Source organism: Hipposideros armiger, unplaced genomic scaffold (genome assembly GCF_001890085.2).
Source record: "Hipposideros armiger isolate ML-2016 unplaced genomic scaffold, ASM189008v1 scaffold_28, whole genome shotgun sequence".
Taxonomy (NCBI): domain Eukaryota; kingdom Metazoa; phylum Chordata; class Mammalia; order Chiroptera; family Hipposideridae; genus Hipposideros; species Hipposideros armiger.
This window is the reverse complement of record NW_017731378.1, coordinates 5,179,651-5,197,564: the sequence shown is the minus strand read 5'-3', so window position 1 is coordinate 5,197,564 and position 17,914 is coordinate 5,179,651. Positions and strand designations below refer to the sequence as shown.

Here is a 17,914-nt window from a genome sequence, read left to right as displayed (position 1 = left end):
GCTGAAGCTTAAAAAGTTTTTAACTATATTATAGAATATGTGCCTGGATTGGAAAGAACTTGCCCCAAGACCCTTTCCCTCTTGTTAGGAGGAATCTGGCTTCCAGTGGTCTCCCGAAGGACACAGATCCTCGCCTGTGAAAGGAGGGCGTGACTCCTGACTGAACTAGTCCAAGGCCATGGCTCCCCAGCCCGGAGCTTGGCACTAGGAAGTCCTCCTTAATTATCTGACTAAACGAGTCTACGTTGGGGAAGGGATCTCCATCCAGTGGGTCTCTGCCTTGGTTGATGGCGCAACCAGAATTGACATAGAAAGAGCAGCCCGTGTCCGTATTACAGGTGAAGAGCGGAGGAGTGCGCCCACCTTCCCGCTTGTGTCGTGAGCCAGGATATGGCCCTCTGAGCACAGGGTCTCCTTCCTGGCTTTCCTCCCCGGGTGGAAGCCCTGCATTAGCCAGAGACCCTGAGGTGTAGTGCCAAAGGGTTAACTCTGTGCTCTCCAGGGAGCTCACACACTCCTGACCCTCCCAGGCCCTCCCAGTGTGGCCTTCTGGGCATAGCTTGGTCACATGACAGCCGGAAGTGGGGATTTCCCCAGCAGTGATTGTGTATGCACACACTCACCTCACTGTTCACGTGGCTTCTAAGCGCTCAGGGGATTGGTCCCGGCCCATGCAGAGTGGGAGAGGGATGGGGGTGAGGAGAGGTCCAGGGGCTGCCGGCACACACCATGGGGGCTGCTCGGAGCCCTGCTGAGCCCCGGTCCCACCAGACGTTATAGGTAAGCCAGTTGTTCTTGCTCAGACTCTCATTTTCTACAACATCCATCTTGCCATAGATCATATTGATTATGGATTTAAAAATTTTTTTGAGTCTCTTTAAGGGGCTTCATAGCAGATGCTGGAAGCCAGCAGTCTTCCAGGGATGTTCTGGTAGGTGCAGGGGCCTGTCCGTGAGCTACTCTGCCCAGCACTAGCTAGGCTCAGGGTCTTCCCCAGCCTGAGAAGGACTACATGTAGCTTAAGAGGCAAACCCTGGACTAGAGAGAGTTCAGGGCCGTGGAGATGAAGAATGCCCCAGGGCAGTGGGGTAAGCCAGGCCTCAGTTTCCCCATGAAATCCTTGGGACTAAGTGCAATGAATGTGCATCCTTCCACCAGCCACTGAGGATTTATTGGGTACCACCTACTGTGTTCGGGGTGCTGCAAGGATGGTAACAGGGTTAAGATTGTGAAGGAACTTCAGATCTGGTTGGAGAGACTCATAACAAATTTTGATTAAGCACCTACTATGTGCCAGACCTTTGTGAGGATTATAGTACTTACCAGACATTCTGGAAACAGTGACACAGTCAGTGAACAACAGAGAGATCCCGCCTAGGGCAAGACGAGGGAGGCTGGCAAACCTTGAAAAGTGGGTCAGCCGCACCCTCAGTTCAGGAGTGAACTCTGCCCCTACCCCTTGCCCCCTCCTCCCACCCCCATCCCGCTCCAGTCAATGGCAGTGTCCAGTCAGATGTCAGGTGAAGCATTGTGAACCCTGCCCCAAAGGTGGGGTCCAATTACAAGTGCGAGGCCTCCAGGACTCAGCCCAGGACTCATCCCCACCCAGGACCCAGCCTGTCCTCCAGTTGGGTCTGGGCAGCCTTGGGAAATGAGGATGCACTTAAGTGGCAATTCCAACAGTGCCATCAGGCAGGTTGATGAGGGAGCCATGTACAAACGTACAAACATACAACATGACTCGTGACGCAGACAGGAACACCTGAGAGAGTGTCTGTGATCATGTGCCCTGTCTCTGAAGCTTGGAGATAGCCAGTGGAGAGTCCATTGGTCATAGCCAGGGGCCCCCAGCTGTGCACATGATAGATGCTCATTAAATAGTTGGCAGTTGATCCACTGATAGTCTGATAGGAAGAGTCCAATCTGGAGAACACAAGACTTTCCACTGGTTGTGGTCCTAGGATGACAATGCCGGGTCCTGCGCGGGCCATTGCTGTTGACTCCATCACTCATTCACAGCTCTTATGGAGATAGCCAGGGAGGGAGATGGATGGAAGGGCTGGCGGGCTGGAGACCCAGCGGCTGTTCACTCCATCCTGCTTTGCTGGCCCCTGTTTCTGCTGCTGCCTCATCACCACAGATACGAGCTTTGGCTGGGGGATATCTCAGCAAGTGGGGGAGGACCACCAAGGCAGACCACCCCAGGGAGGAAGGTGGCTGGGATCCTGGAACTCTGAACAGAGTTGAGTTTGTCTCTTGTCTCTGCACACCAACACCCCGGCATGGGGAGAGGGGAGAACCTGAGAACTGAGGGGGAAGCCTCAACCCAAGGGGCTACTGTGGGGTCAGGCAGCAGCTGCTGGAAGCGGAGGCTCAGAACCCCGCCGGCCTCCCCACCCAGCTCCCCTCTGTCCGCCCACGGCGCCTCTGACTAACCACAGCACCTGTCTTTAACCAGGAAGCTTCGGGCCTTTTCAGCAGGGTGGAGGGAAGACGACAGAAGATCTTCGTGCCACCGTCTGCCAGCATAGTCCCCTCTGGGCAGCTGCATGCTGCCTGGGCTTCCTCGGCCACTCCACCCACACCCACTTGAGCTGGGCTATCTCTGCTGGCCCCAACCCTGGCCTAGGCTGGTGCCCTTACACTTAGTCCCTAAGGGGCTGTGGAATGACTCCAGACCCAGCCCAGCCCCCACCCCACCTAAGTAGGGGAAACGGACTGTTCTATAACTGCATAGCTGAGTGGCCAGAGGGTCAGCGGTACATTCCTACCCCGGGTTGGGCTGCCCCCATGTGGACTCTGGATTCTGGGAAAGGCAACTCCTGGGGAAGGAGGCAGGCCCCTTCTGACTGAAAGCAAAATGAATAGGAATACGGCTGCATTTACAAAGAGAAGCCCAGCAGAAATAAATGAGCCTCCCTTGGCCAATGGCCAGGGAGGATCCAGAGAATGTAGTTCCCTGTTTAGGCCCCTTTGTTCCCAGTTCCCGGCCAGCCTGCCTGGGCTCAAGCCTGGCCCATCACTTCCTTGCTGTGGGGGCCTTGGGAAGAACTTTAACTTTCCCGAGCCTCACTTTCTACATCTGTACAATACAGATTGTTGTAAGGATTAAATTAGATAGGGCTCATAAAATGTTTGGCGCAGTACCTAGGATGAGTGTTAAGAAAGTGGGAACTGGGATAATTATTCTAGTCCCAGCCCTGCCACTCATTCACGGCGTGATCTTAGGCAAATTTCTTCCCCTCCCTGGTCCTGAGTCTCCACATGCTCCTTCTAGCCTTTGGTTTACCACAAGAAGCCAGAGATGTTGCGGGGCAGGGGACCTGGAGACAAACAATGGCCTGTTGGCCCACTTAGGATTTGCCTTCTTTCAGATAATACCCACCAGAAATTCAGCCATACTAAATTTCTTCTTGAGTACTTCCATTTACTTAGCTCAGAATTCTGTGACTCAGAACCCTCAGGCCTTGGGCAGGACCAGCTATGTTATTTATGAGGCCTCTTGTGCATAAATTATTAAAGATTTCAAATGGGGGACAGAAGAGCATTAAACCAAGCAAAGATGGGTCTCTGTGCCATTGCCCAGGTCACACCCGCCTGGAGTAAGTACTGCCCTGGAGGCTGGGAGTGTTGGATGCAGGACCAGGGGTCTGAGCTGCTGCTGAAGCAACATTAACCCCTCATTCCTCCAGTCCAAGGCCATGATTTTTTTCTTGCCCTAAGTGCTTATGACAAGCTGGAGGCTGCTGCTCACCCTGGAGCAAGCTGCATAGTGTTGCCCGCGTGAGCAGCAGCTCACACACACACCTTACCGTTTTATATACGTCCAAACTTCCACCCATGTGACGTGATTGGAAGTCATGTTTGAACAACTGCTTGCTGTCTGTCCTACCCATCTTAATCCATCCGTGCTTTTCCCAGATGGCATTCATATCACTTTCACTGTTGCACCTCTGAGCATGATGACCTATTTCAGGCCTTCTAAAGTGAATACATCATGTAGGACAAACTACTTCTTTGTCAAGGAATCACTTCTTTGAACAGGTCTGTTAGCCTTATAGGGCTGTTGTAAAGATTTGAATTATTATGTGCCTATGACAGTACAATCCTTGCAATGAGATGTGCTCTACTTACTTTTTTTTTTTTTTAACTGTTAAATAACAGGGCCAGTGGCTGTCAGCCCCTAATTAGTTAATGGCCTGAAAGTAGCGGCTGAGTTTCCTGGTAGCCGAGTCAAAAAGGAAAAGAAACGTGAAGTCTGTAGGAAACCTAGGAAATCTAGCCCTGTGCAAAGTTTAGTTGTACTAAAGGAAAGAAAAGACTAAAACACAGCAGATCTTTAGAAACTAGTGAGGTAATAACAGTAGAATTCCCAAAGAAGGAGAGGTCTTGAATGCACGCTGAGATGTTGAAGAATGGAAGGACACGGAGAAGTTGGGTGGGGGAGTTTATTCATTTCATCCAGGGCCCCTGGCAGGGTCTCCGCTTCTCCCCTCCCTGGAGCCCAGGGCGGGGGCTGTGTAAGCTGATAAAGCCGGTGACCCTGCCCTGGTCCCTCTGAGCCCTTGGTTTGCTTTCATTCTCCGAGGAGTTTGTGCTGTTGGCTGTTCTCATGCCGGTCTCTCCCACCTGGGCTTGCAGCCCGCTCTGGATTTATTAGTTCAGATGGGTGGAACTTGCTTTACACCAGGGATGGAAGGATTCCTGGAAACATGTTTGAGACTGGATTTGGGTAAATTGAACCCAATTCTCACTGCTCTGGAGTTACTCAAGGCTAAAAGAAACCTTATTACGCATCAATAGGAGTCCCTTTCCTAACTTAGGTCTAAGCAGGTGTTTTTTTATGTAGTGTTTATGTAGTGCGCGGTACATGTGTGTTTGGGGGAAGCTTCCTTAAAGTCAGGGGCACCTGTAGTATTGGTCTTTGATTTCTCATAATCACCTGGGCCTGACACACATCAGGTTCAGCATCTAAGTGTCCCCAGGTTGCTGTGTTAGGCCGGGACTGTAGGCACCCGATTTTCTCTGGGCCTGGATTCTTGCTGGTCTTACAAGCCAGGAGGGATGGCTGTGGCGAAGAGTGAATACCAGGGGATGGCCAACAGAGGGACCCTGTCTCCATGCCTCCTATCTCCAGGCATACACTTTGTTAGTCACCAGTTTTGCTGCTATCAGTTCATCCCCTTCTGTGTCCCCCTTCCAAACCTTTCACAAGGGTTAGGCCATTTCTTAAAACAACCCTACAAAGAAGACAAGGGAGGTATTTTAATCCCCATTTCACAGAAGGAAAAGAGGCTCAGAGATTTGCTAAATGCCCAGAATCTAAGCTGAAATGCTGACTAAGCACACAAACCAAGATTTTAAAAAAATTCTTGCTCCAGTTCTCTGCCTTCTGTCCTCCTGAGTTATTTGCTTTTTTTTACTTGAGTTTCCATATATTGAGTATGCATTCAAGTAGTTTTCCCTGGAAAAGAGGTCTGTTTCTCTGGAAAGACTCGTTCCCACTGTGTTGCACTTGTGTAATGGAGACTAGCAGGCTTCTGCTGGAAGAGTCTAGAACATCGAAGAAGTACCTTGGAGATCCGTGGGCCCAAATGCTTGATTTTACAGATGTGAGCATCGAGGCCCAGAGAAGTCAAGCCACTCGCCCAAGGTCACATAGCTAGTTCTCCGCAAAACCAGTGGTATAGTTTCCCAGTTTGATGCCCTCGCTTTCCACCAGGCCTTGCGACCCTGCTCTGTAGGGCCCTTGGTTCTGTCACCAGAGGAAAGGGAGGTAGAGACAGCAGGGAGGGCAGGGAGCAGTTGGTTTGTGTCGGTCGCAGCTGCTCATTTGGCTGCTCCTGCCTCTTGCTTCTTCACCCCATCTCTCTGTCTCTCCATTTTCCCAGCCCTGAGCCAGCAACCAGCAACCTTGTCTGCCTCCTGGCCAGAGGGTCGGGGTTTGTGAGCCAGGGGCTCGCCTCTGTTCATTGTAATGAGGCTGAGGGGGGTCCTTCCCACCCTGGGAGAGGGCTTGCTCGGGTGGGCTGGAGAGAAGGGAGCAAAATCGAGTGGGAGCCTGTGGGACTGGATTAATTCTGTGGATCCAGGGGACTGGGAAATAAATCATGTTTTAAAAAGACTTTCTTTTAAAAAGACAGGCTCGTTTCTGGTCCGCTTCCCATTTTCCTTTGGAGAAAGAAGGGGAGGCCTGCGTCTGGGGGATGAAGCGGGTGGGCATGAGCTCAAGCTTTTCCACACTTAGTAGGGGCTCAGTTTCCAAAGGCTGAGGGATCTTTTCCTGTCCATTCCCCCTGCCTGCCCACATGCCCAAACCCCAAGGGCCTGGAAGTGCATCAAACCAATAATTCTTGAAAAAAAAAAATCATCCCAGCAGCCAAGACCTGTCCTAGGGTTTGGGGGCATCTCCTCCTCTCGGACAGCCCTCATCTTCAAGCCTAGGGATTGACAAACCGCTGCTCACAGGCTACATCCAGCCCACCAGGTGGTTTTGTAAATAAAGTTTTATTGGCACACCACCCGTTTACAGGGTTGAGTAGTTTGGACAGAGACCACGTGGCCCACAAAACCTTAAATATTGACTATGTGGCCCTGTACAGAAAAAGTTTGTAAAGACTCCTGTCCTAGCACAACCACCCTTCCTGGTTTCTCCAGGCCCAGGCCAAATAATTTCCCTTGGCTCACTGAAAGAGGTTAGCATTTCCCAAAAGGATTCCTTCTGAGAAACCCAAAAGAAGCCAAAAAGGAAGGTGTACAAGATAACAAAGCCAGCCGAGATGGAGAGAGAGATGGGTAACCTCTTAGCTGAGTCAGCACAGGGCTGAGTGGGGCCAGATGCGCCTGGCACGGCCTTGCTGGGGAGCAGCCCAACTGGCCATATCTGGGGCACCAGCAGCAGCATGTGGCACCAGGCAATGAAGCCCCACACCCTGAACTCAGATCCACTTGCTCAACCCAGCTTAAAGCCTCGGAGGACCTAGGTGCGTCTGCCTTGTCTCAGCCCTACTGGGGTTTGAGAGCAGGGCCAGCATAACTCCTGATCTCCAAGGAGGCTTGCAGCTGCCAGGCCCGGTGAGAGGCTCTGGCCACAGAATGTTTGTCTTTGGGTGCAGTGCCTCTACCCCCAATTCCAGCTGACCTGGTACCTGGGGGTGTCTATGGAGGCATCTCCGCCGGGTGCCAGCATTTTCTTGGTGCATCCAATAGGAGCACCATCTGGTTCTTATCCTTGCAGCTCTAGGAATGTGGTTCTTCTGGTACCTCGGAGCTGATTGAACCAAGCTCACAGAAGATGTCACCAATGGAGGCTCACAGCCATTGAGCGCTGACTGTACACTAGGCACTGTGCTGAGCACTTACTGTATATTACATCACTTAATCCTCACGGCAACCTCACAGTAAATGTATCATTTCAATATGGATTTTTACAAGTGAGGAGACAGAGAGGTTAAGTAGCTTCCTCAAAGGGGCAGAGCCCGGATTTGAATCCAGAGAGTCACCCTCCAGATGCCTCGCTAAATCTCTCCACCGGAGCCCTACTCTGTGGTTTAGAACGAAAACTGGAAGGGCCACCAGGCTTCCCAGTTCTACATGGGGAGCCAGCCTGCGACTGGAAGGCAGCTTGCTGAGCAAGGGAGAGTCAGGTGCTTTAAATGGTGAGTGGCATCAAACTGGTCACCTGAAGCCTGTGTCCCCACCCGAGATGGACGCTGTGTTAGCAAGTTACTTAACCTTTCTGGCGCATGTCCTCATCTGTAAAATCAAGGGAGTACCTTATCATTGTAGGTTTATTATGAAAAATAAATGAGTTGCTCTACGTAAGTGCTCAGCACGATGCTTGGGGTTCAGTAAGTGCTATGTACATGCTTGCTGCTGTTAGAGTTATGATGACTCTCTGTCATTGGGTCAGGCAGCAATCCTGGACAGCGCTGGACGGGCAATAGAAGGGTTTGCCTCTCAGACTTGCATCTCAACATTTCCGCCTTCCTTTCCCCACTACAGCCAACACTGTGCTCCTTTGGAAGTGATGAGCAGTTCGGTAGAGAAAGCCCCAGCCAGGGTGTTCCCAGACCTGGTTCCATTTCTGGCTTGATCACTCTGTGCCTGTGGGAACTTGGGCTGGTTACTTCCCCTGGCTGTATTCAGATTTCTCCCCTATAAAATGGGGCAACAAAATGCATGCCCACCTTAAGGGATTGTCATGGGGAGTAGGAGCCACTCTATGCCAGGGATAGACTGTCAGTGTTTATTGACCCTCTGATATTCTAGAAATGTTCGCACCGTTGATTAGGCTAAGTGCTTTCTGCCTCATTGAAATGTTACTATATCACATCTCACAATCATATGTTCTTTTAGGTGTTTTGACTTCGCTCCTTTCTCATGGCAGGAGGATAACTTTTAACCTCATTTCACAGATGAGGAGACTGAGGCCAAATCAGACATGACTTCTGAGCCTGGAATAGACCCCTCATCTCTTCTGGTCACTAAAGGTCCCTGTGCTTCTGGGTTGAAGTTGAGGAGTGAGATTCTCTAATATGAGGCTCCCTTCCATTCTGCCAGGGTCTGTGTGTCTTCCTCAGAGGGTGGGGCTGGGGTAAGAGCTGGACAAGACATCAAGACCCAGTGGTGTGGTACCCCAAGCCTGGAGACTGGCCTTGGGCTCCCCAACCCTGATGTTGAAAGTTCCAGGTTCGAGCTGCTGAGCCTGCTGGCCTGGTGAGGATCCTCAGAGACACCAAGCCCCATGGGGCCAGCTGCCCACATGCCAGAGAGAAAGGCCCAGGCTGCCTTCACCGGGGCAGTAATAACCCCTGGGCCCTGTTCCAGGCAAGGGTTGTGTGGGCTTCTCTGCTCCAGAGGATGCTGCGTTTCGGCAGACAGCTCATTATCCCCATCCCAGCCGGCTGTGTCCCAGTGCCTCTGTAATCACTCCGGCCCACGCCCAGCAGCCAGCCCAGGGCCAGGAAATCACTCCCCTCCCCTCCCCCGCCTTCCGCCTGCCAGCGGCCCAAAGCGGCGTCTGCAGCCACTATCCGGTGGACCTCCAGCCTGCCTAACGGTTCTCTCTCCTCTGATTCTCCTCTCCTGCTGCTGCTTGCTCTCGGGGACTCGGAAGTGTGGCTCTCCAGCTGGGCTGAGTCTCCCAAAAAGGACGTGACAGGTACCGCCCAGTGTGCATGAGAGTGCATGTGTGTGAACATGTGTATCCCAGGCATCCGTGCGTGGGAGCCGGTGCTGCCAGCCGCTTGCTACGTACTTCCCTGAGATGTTTAGCAACCCTTTGTTGGCTCGTCAGACGTCCTCTCTGCTTTCTCTTGCCCCTCCGCTGGCTGTATTCTCTGCTTGCCTTTCAGCCATGTTTAGGTCCCAGAACCAGCCTTGAAGCCCTCTGATGGGCAATGACCACATAGCTCTGTTTTTAAGCAAATACACTCTGGACCCAGAGTGTGTGAGTTTGAATCCCAGCTCTGCCACGTCCTGGCTGTGCTGCCTTGGCTGGGTTATGTAACCTCCCAAAGTGGATGCAATGTTACCCCACAGGGAACCTGGCACACAGAAAGTGTGTCCCTACTATTATCTTCAACTTTAACTCAGCTGGCCATCCCTGTGAGATGGGCCAGCCAAAGACTCTTAACCTCACTCCAGGCAGTAACCTGAGGCAAAGAGCAGGAGCCTGCTTTCCAGTGGTCCTCACCGGGGATCTGCAGCAGGGGATGGGAGTCCTGTGACTGTGGCGGAGGTCACAGCTCCCGTGCCCCAGGGATACAGAGCTTGGAGCTGCCTCTGGCCTCAGGAGGCTTTCCAGGCTTTGGGCTGCCTTGCCTGGATGGCCCTCAGAGACTTAGGTCTGTGCCCTGTGTCTGGGCAGAGCTGGGCCAGGGGTCAGGGGCTTGCCTTTAGTCTTTGGTCTTATTGGACAATTGCAGAAAACCTGGATAGCAGGGTTCTCGGTTGCTGAGGGAGATGGTATCAGAAAGAGGGGTGGGACTTTCAGAAGGCTTTTCTAGGAACCCCTCCATCTCTGAGAGTGCTCTTGGACTCCCCTCTCCTAGCCCAAACCTGAGAGCAGAGGTTCAGGCTTGGAGATTGGGCGATAAAGCAGAAAGGTCGGGTCAGAGAGAGCTGGGCCGGCCCCTCCCCCCACAGCTGTGGGCAGGGAATGGAAGGTGAGCATCCTGACAGGCTGGACCAGAGGAGAAGGTGGCAGGCAGAAGGACCCTTTGCCGGTCCCAAGCCCCTTGCAGTCATCCGTATGGCTGCCTGTGACGAGGGCCTGGGCCTGAGCTAATTACTGGGCTCCTGTCCCTTTTTCCCCTCTCCACGCGCCAGTGAGCCAGAGCCCACTTGGCCCACAACAATACATTTTATTCACCAAACGTATAGCCTGGCCGCCCAAGGGCCTGTGGAGAAGCCGGCAGGCCAAGTCCGGCCTGGGAGGAACCAATTGTGAGTGACTGGAGGGTTCTTAGCGGGATGCTCAGAGTTTAGGGGTGGGGGACCATGGAGAATGTGGGGAGCCTGGGGCAGAGGCCACTGCAGGGCTTCTCAGCAGGAGCCCAGCTGTTTGCAGTAAGAGGCTGAGGGGAGGCAGTGATGGACAGGGGTGGGAGGGAACCAGCCAGGCTCCGAGTCAAGGGCTGGAGTCTTGAGTGAGTCGCCAGGTCTCTCTGGGCCTTGATTTCCCATCTGGAATGTTGGAGAGTTAGATGAAACAGGAAACTCAGAGGTAGACGCTTATGCCAAGATCCTTATAGATGAGGGTCTTTGGGCTGCTTTGTCTGGTATCCCCTCCCCACCCCAGAAAGGGCTTGGGGGCTCTGGTCTGGCTCTCCAGCTGGCAAGCCCACTGCTGCCAGGAGGCGGGGTCTGAGAGGGGCATGTTACAGGGACACAGCCTCGGCCACCCTTCTTGTGGTGCCTGTGGCCCTTGCCCTGAGCTGCCTGCTGGTTCTGAGGCTGCAGAGGAACCTAAACCCCTCCTCCTCCTCTCCAAATCTCCCACCTCATACCATGCTCAGAACAACCCCATGAGGTAGGTACTGTTTCTGTTCCTGCTTACAGATGAGGGAGCTAAAGCTCAGAGAGGTTAAGTATCCTCCCCAAGGTCACAGAGCTGGCAAGGGCAATGCAGGACTGAACCTCAGGCCCTCAGACTCCAATTTTATGCTTTTGCATCATGACTCTTAGGCAGTTATTGTGTCCAGTACCATGTCCTATGGCACCAGTCCTGGGGCATGTACTCTCATCAGGGCGACTCTTATCTAAGGCACATGATCTGGTTGGGGAACAGTGCCCTCCAAAAAATCCTGTACAGGACAGGAGCAAGCACTATGACTGGAGTCATCAGGAGACTTCTGGAGGGCAGAGATGGCTGGAGAGAGTTGGGGTTGGTAGAAAGCAAGTCATTCCAGGCAGGGGGAACAGCTAAAGCAAAGGCTTCGAGGGAAGAACCCTCATAGAACAGCGTGGCTGGCACACAGTGGGAGCCCGAGACATATGTGTTGAATGATGAATGTTGCCTGGATCAGGGGATTGTGTGTCAGAGAACTTGGGGAGCTCAGATTGTCAAGAAAGTCTGAGCTTGAATTTGGCCTTTATTCTATAGGCCACAGGGACCCACCAAAGGTGTTGAAGCAGGGGACTGTCTTGGCAAAAGCCTCGCTGAGAAGTTTAAGTTGGCAGTCAGGACCCGGCAGGAGCCAGGGGTCCATCCAGGTGGTAGTTGGAGGGGGTGCAGGTGTGAGACAAGGGTGGGGCAGGGACCCAGGGAGCTGCCAGAGCCCCAGCAGACCCAGCCAGGGGCTCCAAGTGAGGCCCAGGGGCCCAGCCTTGCATGAGACTCTTACAAAGCCCCCCTTCCAGCTCTAAAAAGTCCGCCCCTTCTCCATGCCTCTGCCAAACCCTTCCCATCTGAAGACAGGAGGCTCCTCACACTGCCCCCTCTCCTCCCTGGGGCTGACTCCTTCAGCCCCCAATTTTCCAAGCCCTGGCTGGGAGGGGATCCAGAACAGCCTCTGTCGGATGACATCACCCACCGGCCCGCCTGCCGAGTGGTTTCTCATCTGGATACCTGCTCCCAGCTCACGCCGGCCCGGGCAGCCCTGGGCAGGCAGCACCCTGAGAGGCAGATGCCAGAGTGAGCAAGCTGGGAGCCTGCACGTGCTGGGGGTGGGAAGGGCAGCGAGGAGGACATTGTGCCTGTCTGTGTGTCCATCTGTTCATCCCCTAGCCTTTGGAGTAGCCTCCAATAAGTGCCAATGGCTGTCGTCTGGGCTCTGAAACGCCTGGGGAACATTTCCTTAGCTTTTCTACCTGTGCCCCAGAGTGTCAGCCTTCAGAAAGCTCAAGCAAGCCAATTTTCCAAGGGGCCATGGGGAGGAATATGTGGATTTTCCCCCTCTTTGAAATCTTGCCTCAGGTTTCCTTGGCTTGGATTAAAATGAGCTGATGTCTCTCCATTCCCCAGCACTCCTGCTTGTCCTCTCTGGCAGCTTCTGGCCGCAAACTTCTGGCTCCTTGCTCTTCTGTGCCTCTGTTTCCCCATCTCGCCTTTCTCCCTTCTACAGTTTAGTTATCTAGTTCTTCTGAATTTCAGAGGTGAGGCCCTGCCTGGTATATCCATATTGGCTCAAAACAAATCATTAAGTCACTCTGCTCATCTGTCCGCCTTTTCATTCATTTCATTCATTTTACATTTGCTGAATGCCAGCCACATAATGGGCATTGTGTTCTGGTCAATAGATGCAGCAAGAGTCAACACGGAACCCATACTCCAATCTTTATTAAGCACCAACTGTATGCCAAGTGTCTGGGGACAGGATGAGGCAGGGCCCCTCCTTGGACACCAGGGTTCCAGTGGCTCTCTTGTAGGCCAGGTACAGTACAGAAGTTCAGAACACAAGTGCCGGTGTCACGTGGTCTTGGGTTCAGTCCCAGCCTTGTGACCTTAGGAAAATGGCTTACTCTCTTGAGCCTCAGTCTGCCTGTGAGTAGAATGGGACACAGTAACAGGACGTACCACATAGGGTTGCTGTGAGGATCCAATGAGACAGTGAGACGAGCTGCCCATCAGTGAGCGATAACAAGGCTCGTGATTAATTGTCATTGTCATCTGGGCATTTTCAGGATTTGGAAGCTCTCTAACCTGCTGCTGGGGAACTCCTATGTGTATCTTGAGTTCTCTCACAAACTATAAAGGATCCCCTTTTTCTGCTGGGTGCACTTAAGAAGTGCTTTTGGCCACAGAGGCACTGATGTGCCCCCAGGGGCCCAGTGGGAAGTAGTCTCTGTCAGCACTGCCCAGCGCTGCCTCTGTCCTGCTGGCAGGGGCAGGGGCAGGCGCAGAAGCCGGCCGAGCCTGAGTGCAGAGCCGGGCTGGCCCTGCTGCCCAGCTGTTGGTTGCATTTCTGCCTGAAATACAATCCTGGCTTTGGAGGGTCTGCCCGGGGCTGTGCGTGTGCATATCTATGTGGCAGGCCTCAGCTGAGACAGGGTCCCTTCTGAGTCTCTACAGGGCTGAGCTGGGGCTGGAGATCCATAACTCATGGGAGAAAACCTCCAGGAGCAATGGGTTTCTTTCCCATCCGTTCCCCCCTGCCCGAGGTAGGCTAGATCGCCATGGAAAGACCCAAAGAGCTAAGCAGTGCTGTACATGAGAACCATGGGGGAGGGGGCTGTCTAAAAAACTGCCCAGACCCATTAAATTTGGACCCCTGGGGGTGGGGCCCAGGCCTTGGTATTCTTTCAAAGCCACCCAGACAATTTTGTGGGACCAAGTATGAGGGTCATTGTGCTAAGAGAGTGGGATGCCTGGAAACAAATCAGAGGCGGTTCTGTAACGGAAGGAGAGGTGGGCTTGAAGCTAAAACACTGAGTGAATTTGGTTCTCTCCATAGCAGCTGTGTGAGCTGGGGCAAGCCTCTGGCCCTCTCTGGGACTGTGAGTAGTCTTTTGTGAAATGGGAAGTAAGAAGGTTGTTGTGACGATAAAATTAGACAGGGCACGTGCCTGGCACAGAACATTTGCCAAGTTAGACTCAGGCATGTAGGGAATATGGCTGCAGGCTGAAGCGCTGAGGGGGACTGCGTGGAGCCTGGGGACCCTGCCTCAGCCATTTCTACAGCCACATGGTGGTATGAAGCCCCCAGCCTCCCAGGAGACTGGCAGATGTTTAGAGTGGTAGACGCATAGTTGAAGAAATGTGCTAGGAATTTCTTTTGGGCGGAGGGGGGCTGGGAAGGCCTCCTATAGGAGGTAACCAGTGGGTCTCTGGTTTATGGATTCTTTCAGCTCCTAGCAGGGCAGGTATTGTCATAGGTGTTTTGTGATGATAATAGTGATAACTAGTGATGGTGATGATAATAGTGAAACTCAAGAGAGGTTTAAGCAGCATGTCCAATACCACACTGCCAGTCAGCTGAGATGGGCACCCAGTCAGTCCACCTTCTAGCCAGGTGCTTGCTTAATGAATGTTGCACCAGTTTGGCGGCTGAGGAGGACACAGAAGTTGCTTGCTCCTGGGAGCCTGCCCTCCTGCCATTTGATCCCTCAAGCTCCATGAAACAACCAGGAGAGGGCAGCTGGAGGCTTCTGGGAGCCTCCCCACATGGCCCAGCACTTCAAAGCAGAGGGAGACTGAGTCGATCTCCATGCGGCCAGTGGGTAGCGGCCAGGCCGGACCAATGCCCCCTCTGGAAGCGGGGCTGGGAGAGCCAACCTGAGGCTGGTCCGTGTGTGCCAGGCCCTTGGACTCGGTGGCAGCACCCTGGTGAGCCCAAGGGGCAGGCACGGAGCCGAACTTGAGGAAAAGTTGGCGGGGGGCTGGCTGGGCTGGCCGGCTGCTGGCGCTGGGACTTTCTTCTTGGGTTTCAAGTAAACAGTGTCGGCCCTCCTCCCCCTCCCCTGCCTCCACCCCCAGCTCCTCATTCGATGGGTCTCATGTGTTTCTATTTAAGGGTTGCGAGTAAACCCCAGTGATTGGCGGCCTCAAACCCTCTTGACTTCTCGCCTGGGCCCAGGCTGTGGAGACGGTCTCTCCGGCTCTCTCCCTCTCCCTCCCGAGGGGAGGACTGCTGACTCTCTTTCTCTGGATTTACAGGAGTTGGGGGAGAGGCAGCAGCCGTCCTCCTTGCCTTGCCTTTCTCTCTCTTCTCCACTCTGGCCTCAGCCCTCATGACCCGCCCGCCCGCGGCCCTCCCCTCACACCCCTGCCTCCGAGGGGTCTGGAGAGACCACGTTCGCCCCAGGCCTCTCCTCTGCCTCCCTCGTGCTGGGCTGTGACTAACGCATCACAGCAGCAGGCTTTTCCTCTGAGTTTCCTTGGCCTCTGTCTCTGTCTGTCTCTCTCCTCCCCCCACCTCCCCTCTGTCCCCTGGCTCCCCATGTGCCCCGGCCCCCGCGGTGCAGCGGGCCGGTGTGGGGCCTTGCTATATGGCCTGTCCTTGGGGCCCAGCGAGCTGCGAACCCTGGCTGCAGGCGGCCCCTTGGAGCGGCGCTGGCGACAGAGCAGCCTCCCCCGATGGACAGGGGGCGCCCCGGCCGCGGGGCCATGGCTGGCCGCTGGCTCACCGCGTGCTTTCTGCCCTCGCCAGGTGCCGACACCAGCGCCGAGCCCATGATCCTGGAACAGTACGTGGTGGTGTCCAACTATAAGAAGCAGGAGAACTCGGAGCTGAGCCTCCAGGCTGGGGAGGTGGTGGATGTCATCGAGAAGAACGAAAGTGGTGAGTGCCCCAGCCAGCCACTCCAGGTTCCAGCCTGGCTCCTCGGATGGACGGCTGGTTTTTGTTCCCTTCCTCCTCCCCCACCTCTGCGCTATACGTTATTTCCATCTGGCGGGGAGAGGGCTGAGGAGGCTGAAGTTTTCCCCTGTTGGTTTGGGCTGCAGGCCAGCAGTTTGCCTGGTGGTGGAAGAATGTCTCCACTGCTCAGGGTGATTAACCGGCTTGTGTTAATGCAAGGCCCGGGTGGCAATGCGGGTATAACTATCCAGCCCACGTTCAGGCTCCCCGTGCCCGCTGAGGCCCATAGGGAAGGTAGCTCCCAGCTCAGGAGCACCCTACAGCAGCTTCCTCCATTGGGACCCTATTCCAAGCCAGGGTCCAGGCAAGGCCGGGAGAACCCAGCTAGCTGGTGGAAAGGTGGGCCATGACACCACTGTGGGGTCCAGGGTTCTCGGGCCCCTGGTGGGTTGTCTGAGGAAAGGCCAGGCCTTTGGGGGTTAGCTAGTGCCTGGGCAGTGAGCTGACTGCCCCCTGCCGAGCTGAAGGCTTCCAGGACCTGGGAAGGAGGCCCAGACAGGGGGATGAAGCCAGGTCCTGAGGCCAAGGAGGGTCCTGTAGCAACCGCCCTGTCATTGGGAACTGAAAGCTTTGTTTTGTCTGGGGCCATCCAGGGGTTTGCTGTTTTCAAGGTTCTCACTGAGTGGGCCCAAATGTCTCAGTGCCCTTGGCAGCAGGAGGCTTTGCAGGTGAAGAGAGGAGGGAGTCCAAGGTGCACGCCTGTGCAACCCGCTGCAGGACCGGGGACACCTCTGGCCCAGGACATCCATCAGCAGCTTGCCCAGGACCTGCTGGGCTTGAATTGGTTTCTGGGATGTTGTTTCGGTTTCGGTTTGCTGCGAGGGAAGGTCCATGCAGAGGAGCCTCTCTGAGCTGTGTTTGGAGGATACTCCCAGCGGGGAGGGGCCTGTTCTCCTTTCCCTGCTCCACTCATTTCCCTTCCAGTATTTTGAGCCCTGGAAGGAAGACAGACCAAGGGATGACCGTGCCCATTCGATAGATAGAGTAACTGATGCACAGAAAATTTGAGAGGATGTGAGTCATTTGAGGTCAAAATCAGAACAGAACAAAGATGTTCCTAGGCCCCTGATTTTTATGCCTGTAGGCAGCCGGTAGCTGTAGAGATGCCTAGGAAATCCCAGCAGCCCTCCTGGGGGAGGTGAGCTTAGGCTGCGATGCCCCCATAGGCCTGACTCATGGCCCTCCCTGGTCTGGAGTCTTCGCAGCCTGTTCCCTTCTCAGAGAGGTCAGGATCTGCCTTTGGGTGCCTAGAGTCACCACCAAGGTGGATGGCAGCCGCAGTCGCCCCAACAGAGCCCGTCCCTAGCATAAAGCCTGGGCCCTTCACCCCAGGTGCCCATGTGAGTCTCCTTCCATCTTTTATCCCAGTAACAACCCTACCTCGCTGCCTCCCAGGGAAGCTGCATTGTCACAGGCGCCTGGCTCTGGAAAACACTCAACACCCAGAGGAGGGGATCTCTAATGGTGGAATTAGAGGCACCAGCTGAGGAGAGATGTTTGTTTCGGAGCTGGTTCCCAAGAAAGGTGGGCCTGCTTTTCCGCATAAGGTCAGATCTGCTCAGAAGTGGCGTTCTGGCTTAGGGACCCTCTTGCCACCTCACTGCTTTGTATCACCAGCATAGCTGTGTAACCCTGGAGAAGCAGAAGTGGGTACCAGCCACTGGCCAGGACGGCTCAAGAGGAAGCCCCACACAAAGAGAAGTCAGCCCGCTGTGTATCAGACTCCCTGATTCCCAGGGCCATGTGTGTCCTCTGCCTTCCCATCCCACATCCAGGACCCAGGGAACACAGATGACCTCCCCAAGCCCTTTCCCAGATCTGAACTCCGAGGCTGGGAGACTCCATAGGGCTCTGGGTGTTGGGTGGGGAGAGCCTCTCTAGAGGGGGCTTTTCCACTTCTCCAAGAGTTTTGTACCTTTACCCTTGGTGGAGACAGCTGCCCAACAGCAAATGTTTACACAAGGACCTTGCAGAGCTGTGTTCACTGTGCAAACCCACACTATCTGTTGCCAGCAGTATCCAGGAGGCCTGGAGTGTACGACCAGCTTAACCAGAGAAACTAAGAGGGTGGAGGGCAGAAAGGAAGAGGGCCAAACTGCAGATCCTTAGGT

The 17,914-nt window shown here is 54.3% G+C and overlaps 1 protein-coding gene across 5 annotated transcripts in view; it reads left to right on the top strand.

Moving 5' to 3' along the window:
• SH3PXD2A (SH3 and PX domains 2A) overlaps positions 1-17,914 on the top strand; it is a 221,563-nt gene that overhangs the window by 152,970 nt on the left and 50,679 nt on the right. For 3 of the 5 annotated variants that reach the window (XM_019636363.1, XM_019636361.1, XM_019636365.1), the window contains 2 exons: positions 9,119-9,163; positions 15,594-15,725. In XM_019636363.1, the coding sequence (XP_019491908.1) occupies positions 9,119-9,163; positions 15,594-15,725 (177 nt within the window). Of the gene's footprint in view, positions 1-8,558; positions 8,719-9,118; positions 9,164-15,593; positions 15,726-17,914 lie in introns of those variants that run through there. The other 2 variants (XM_019636366.1, XM_019636362.1) reach the window with 2 other exon arrangements.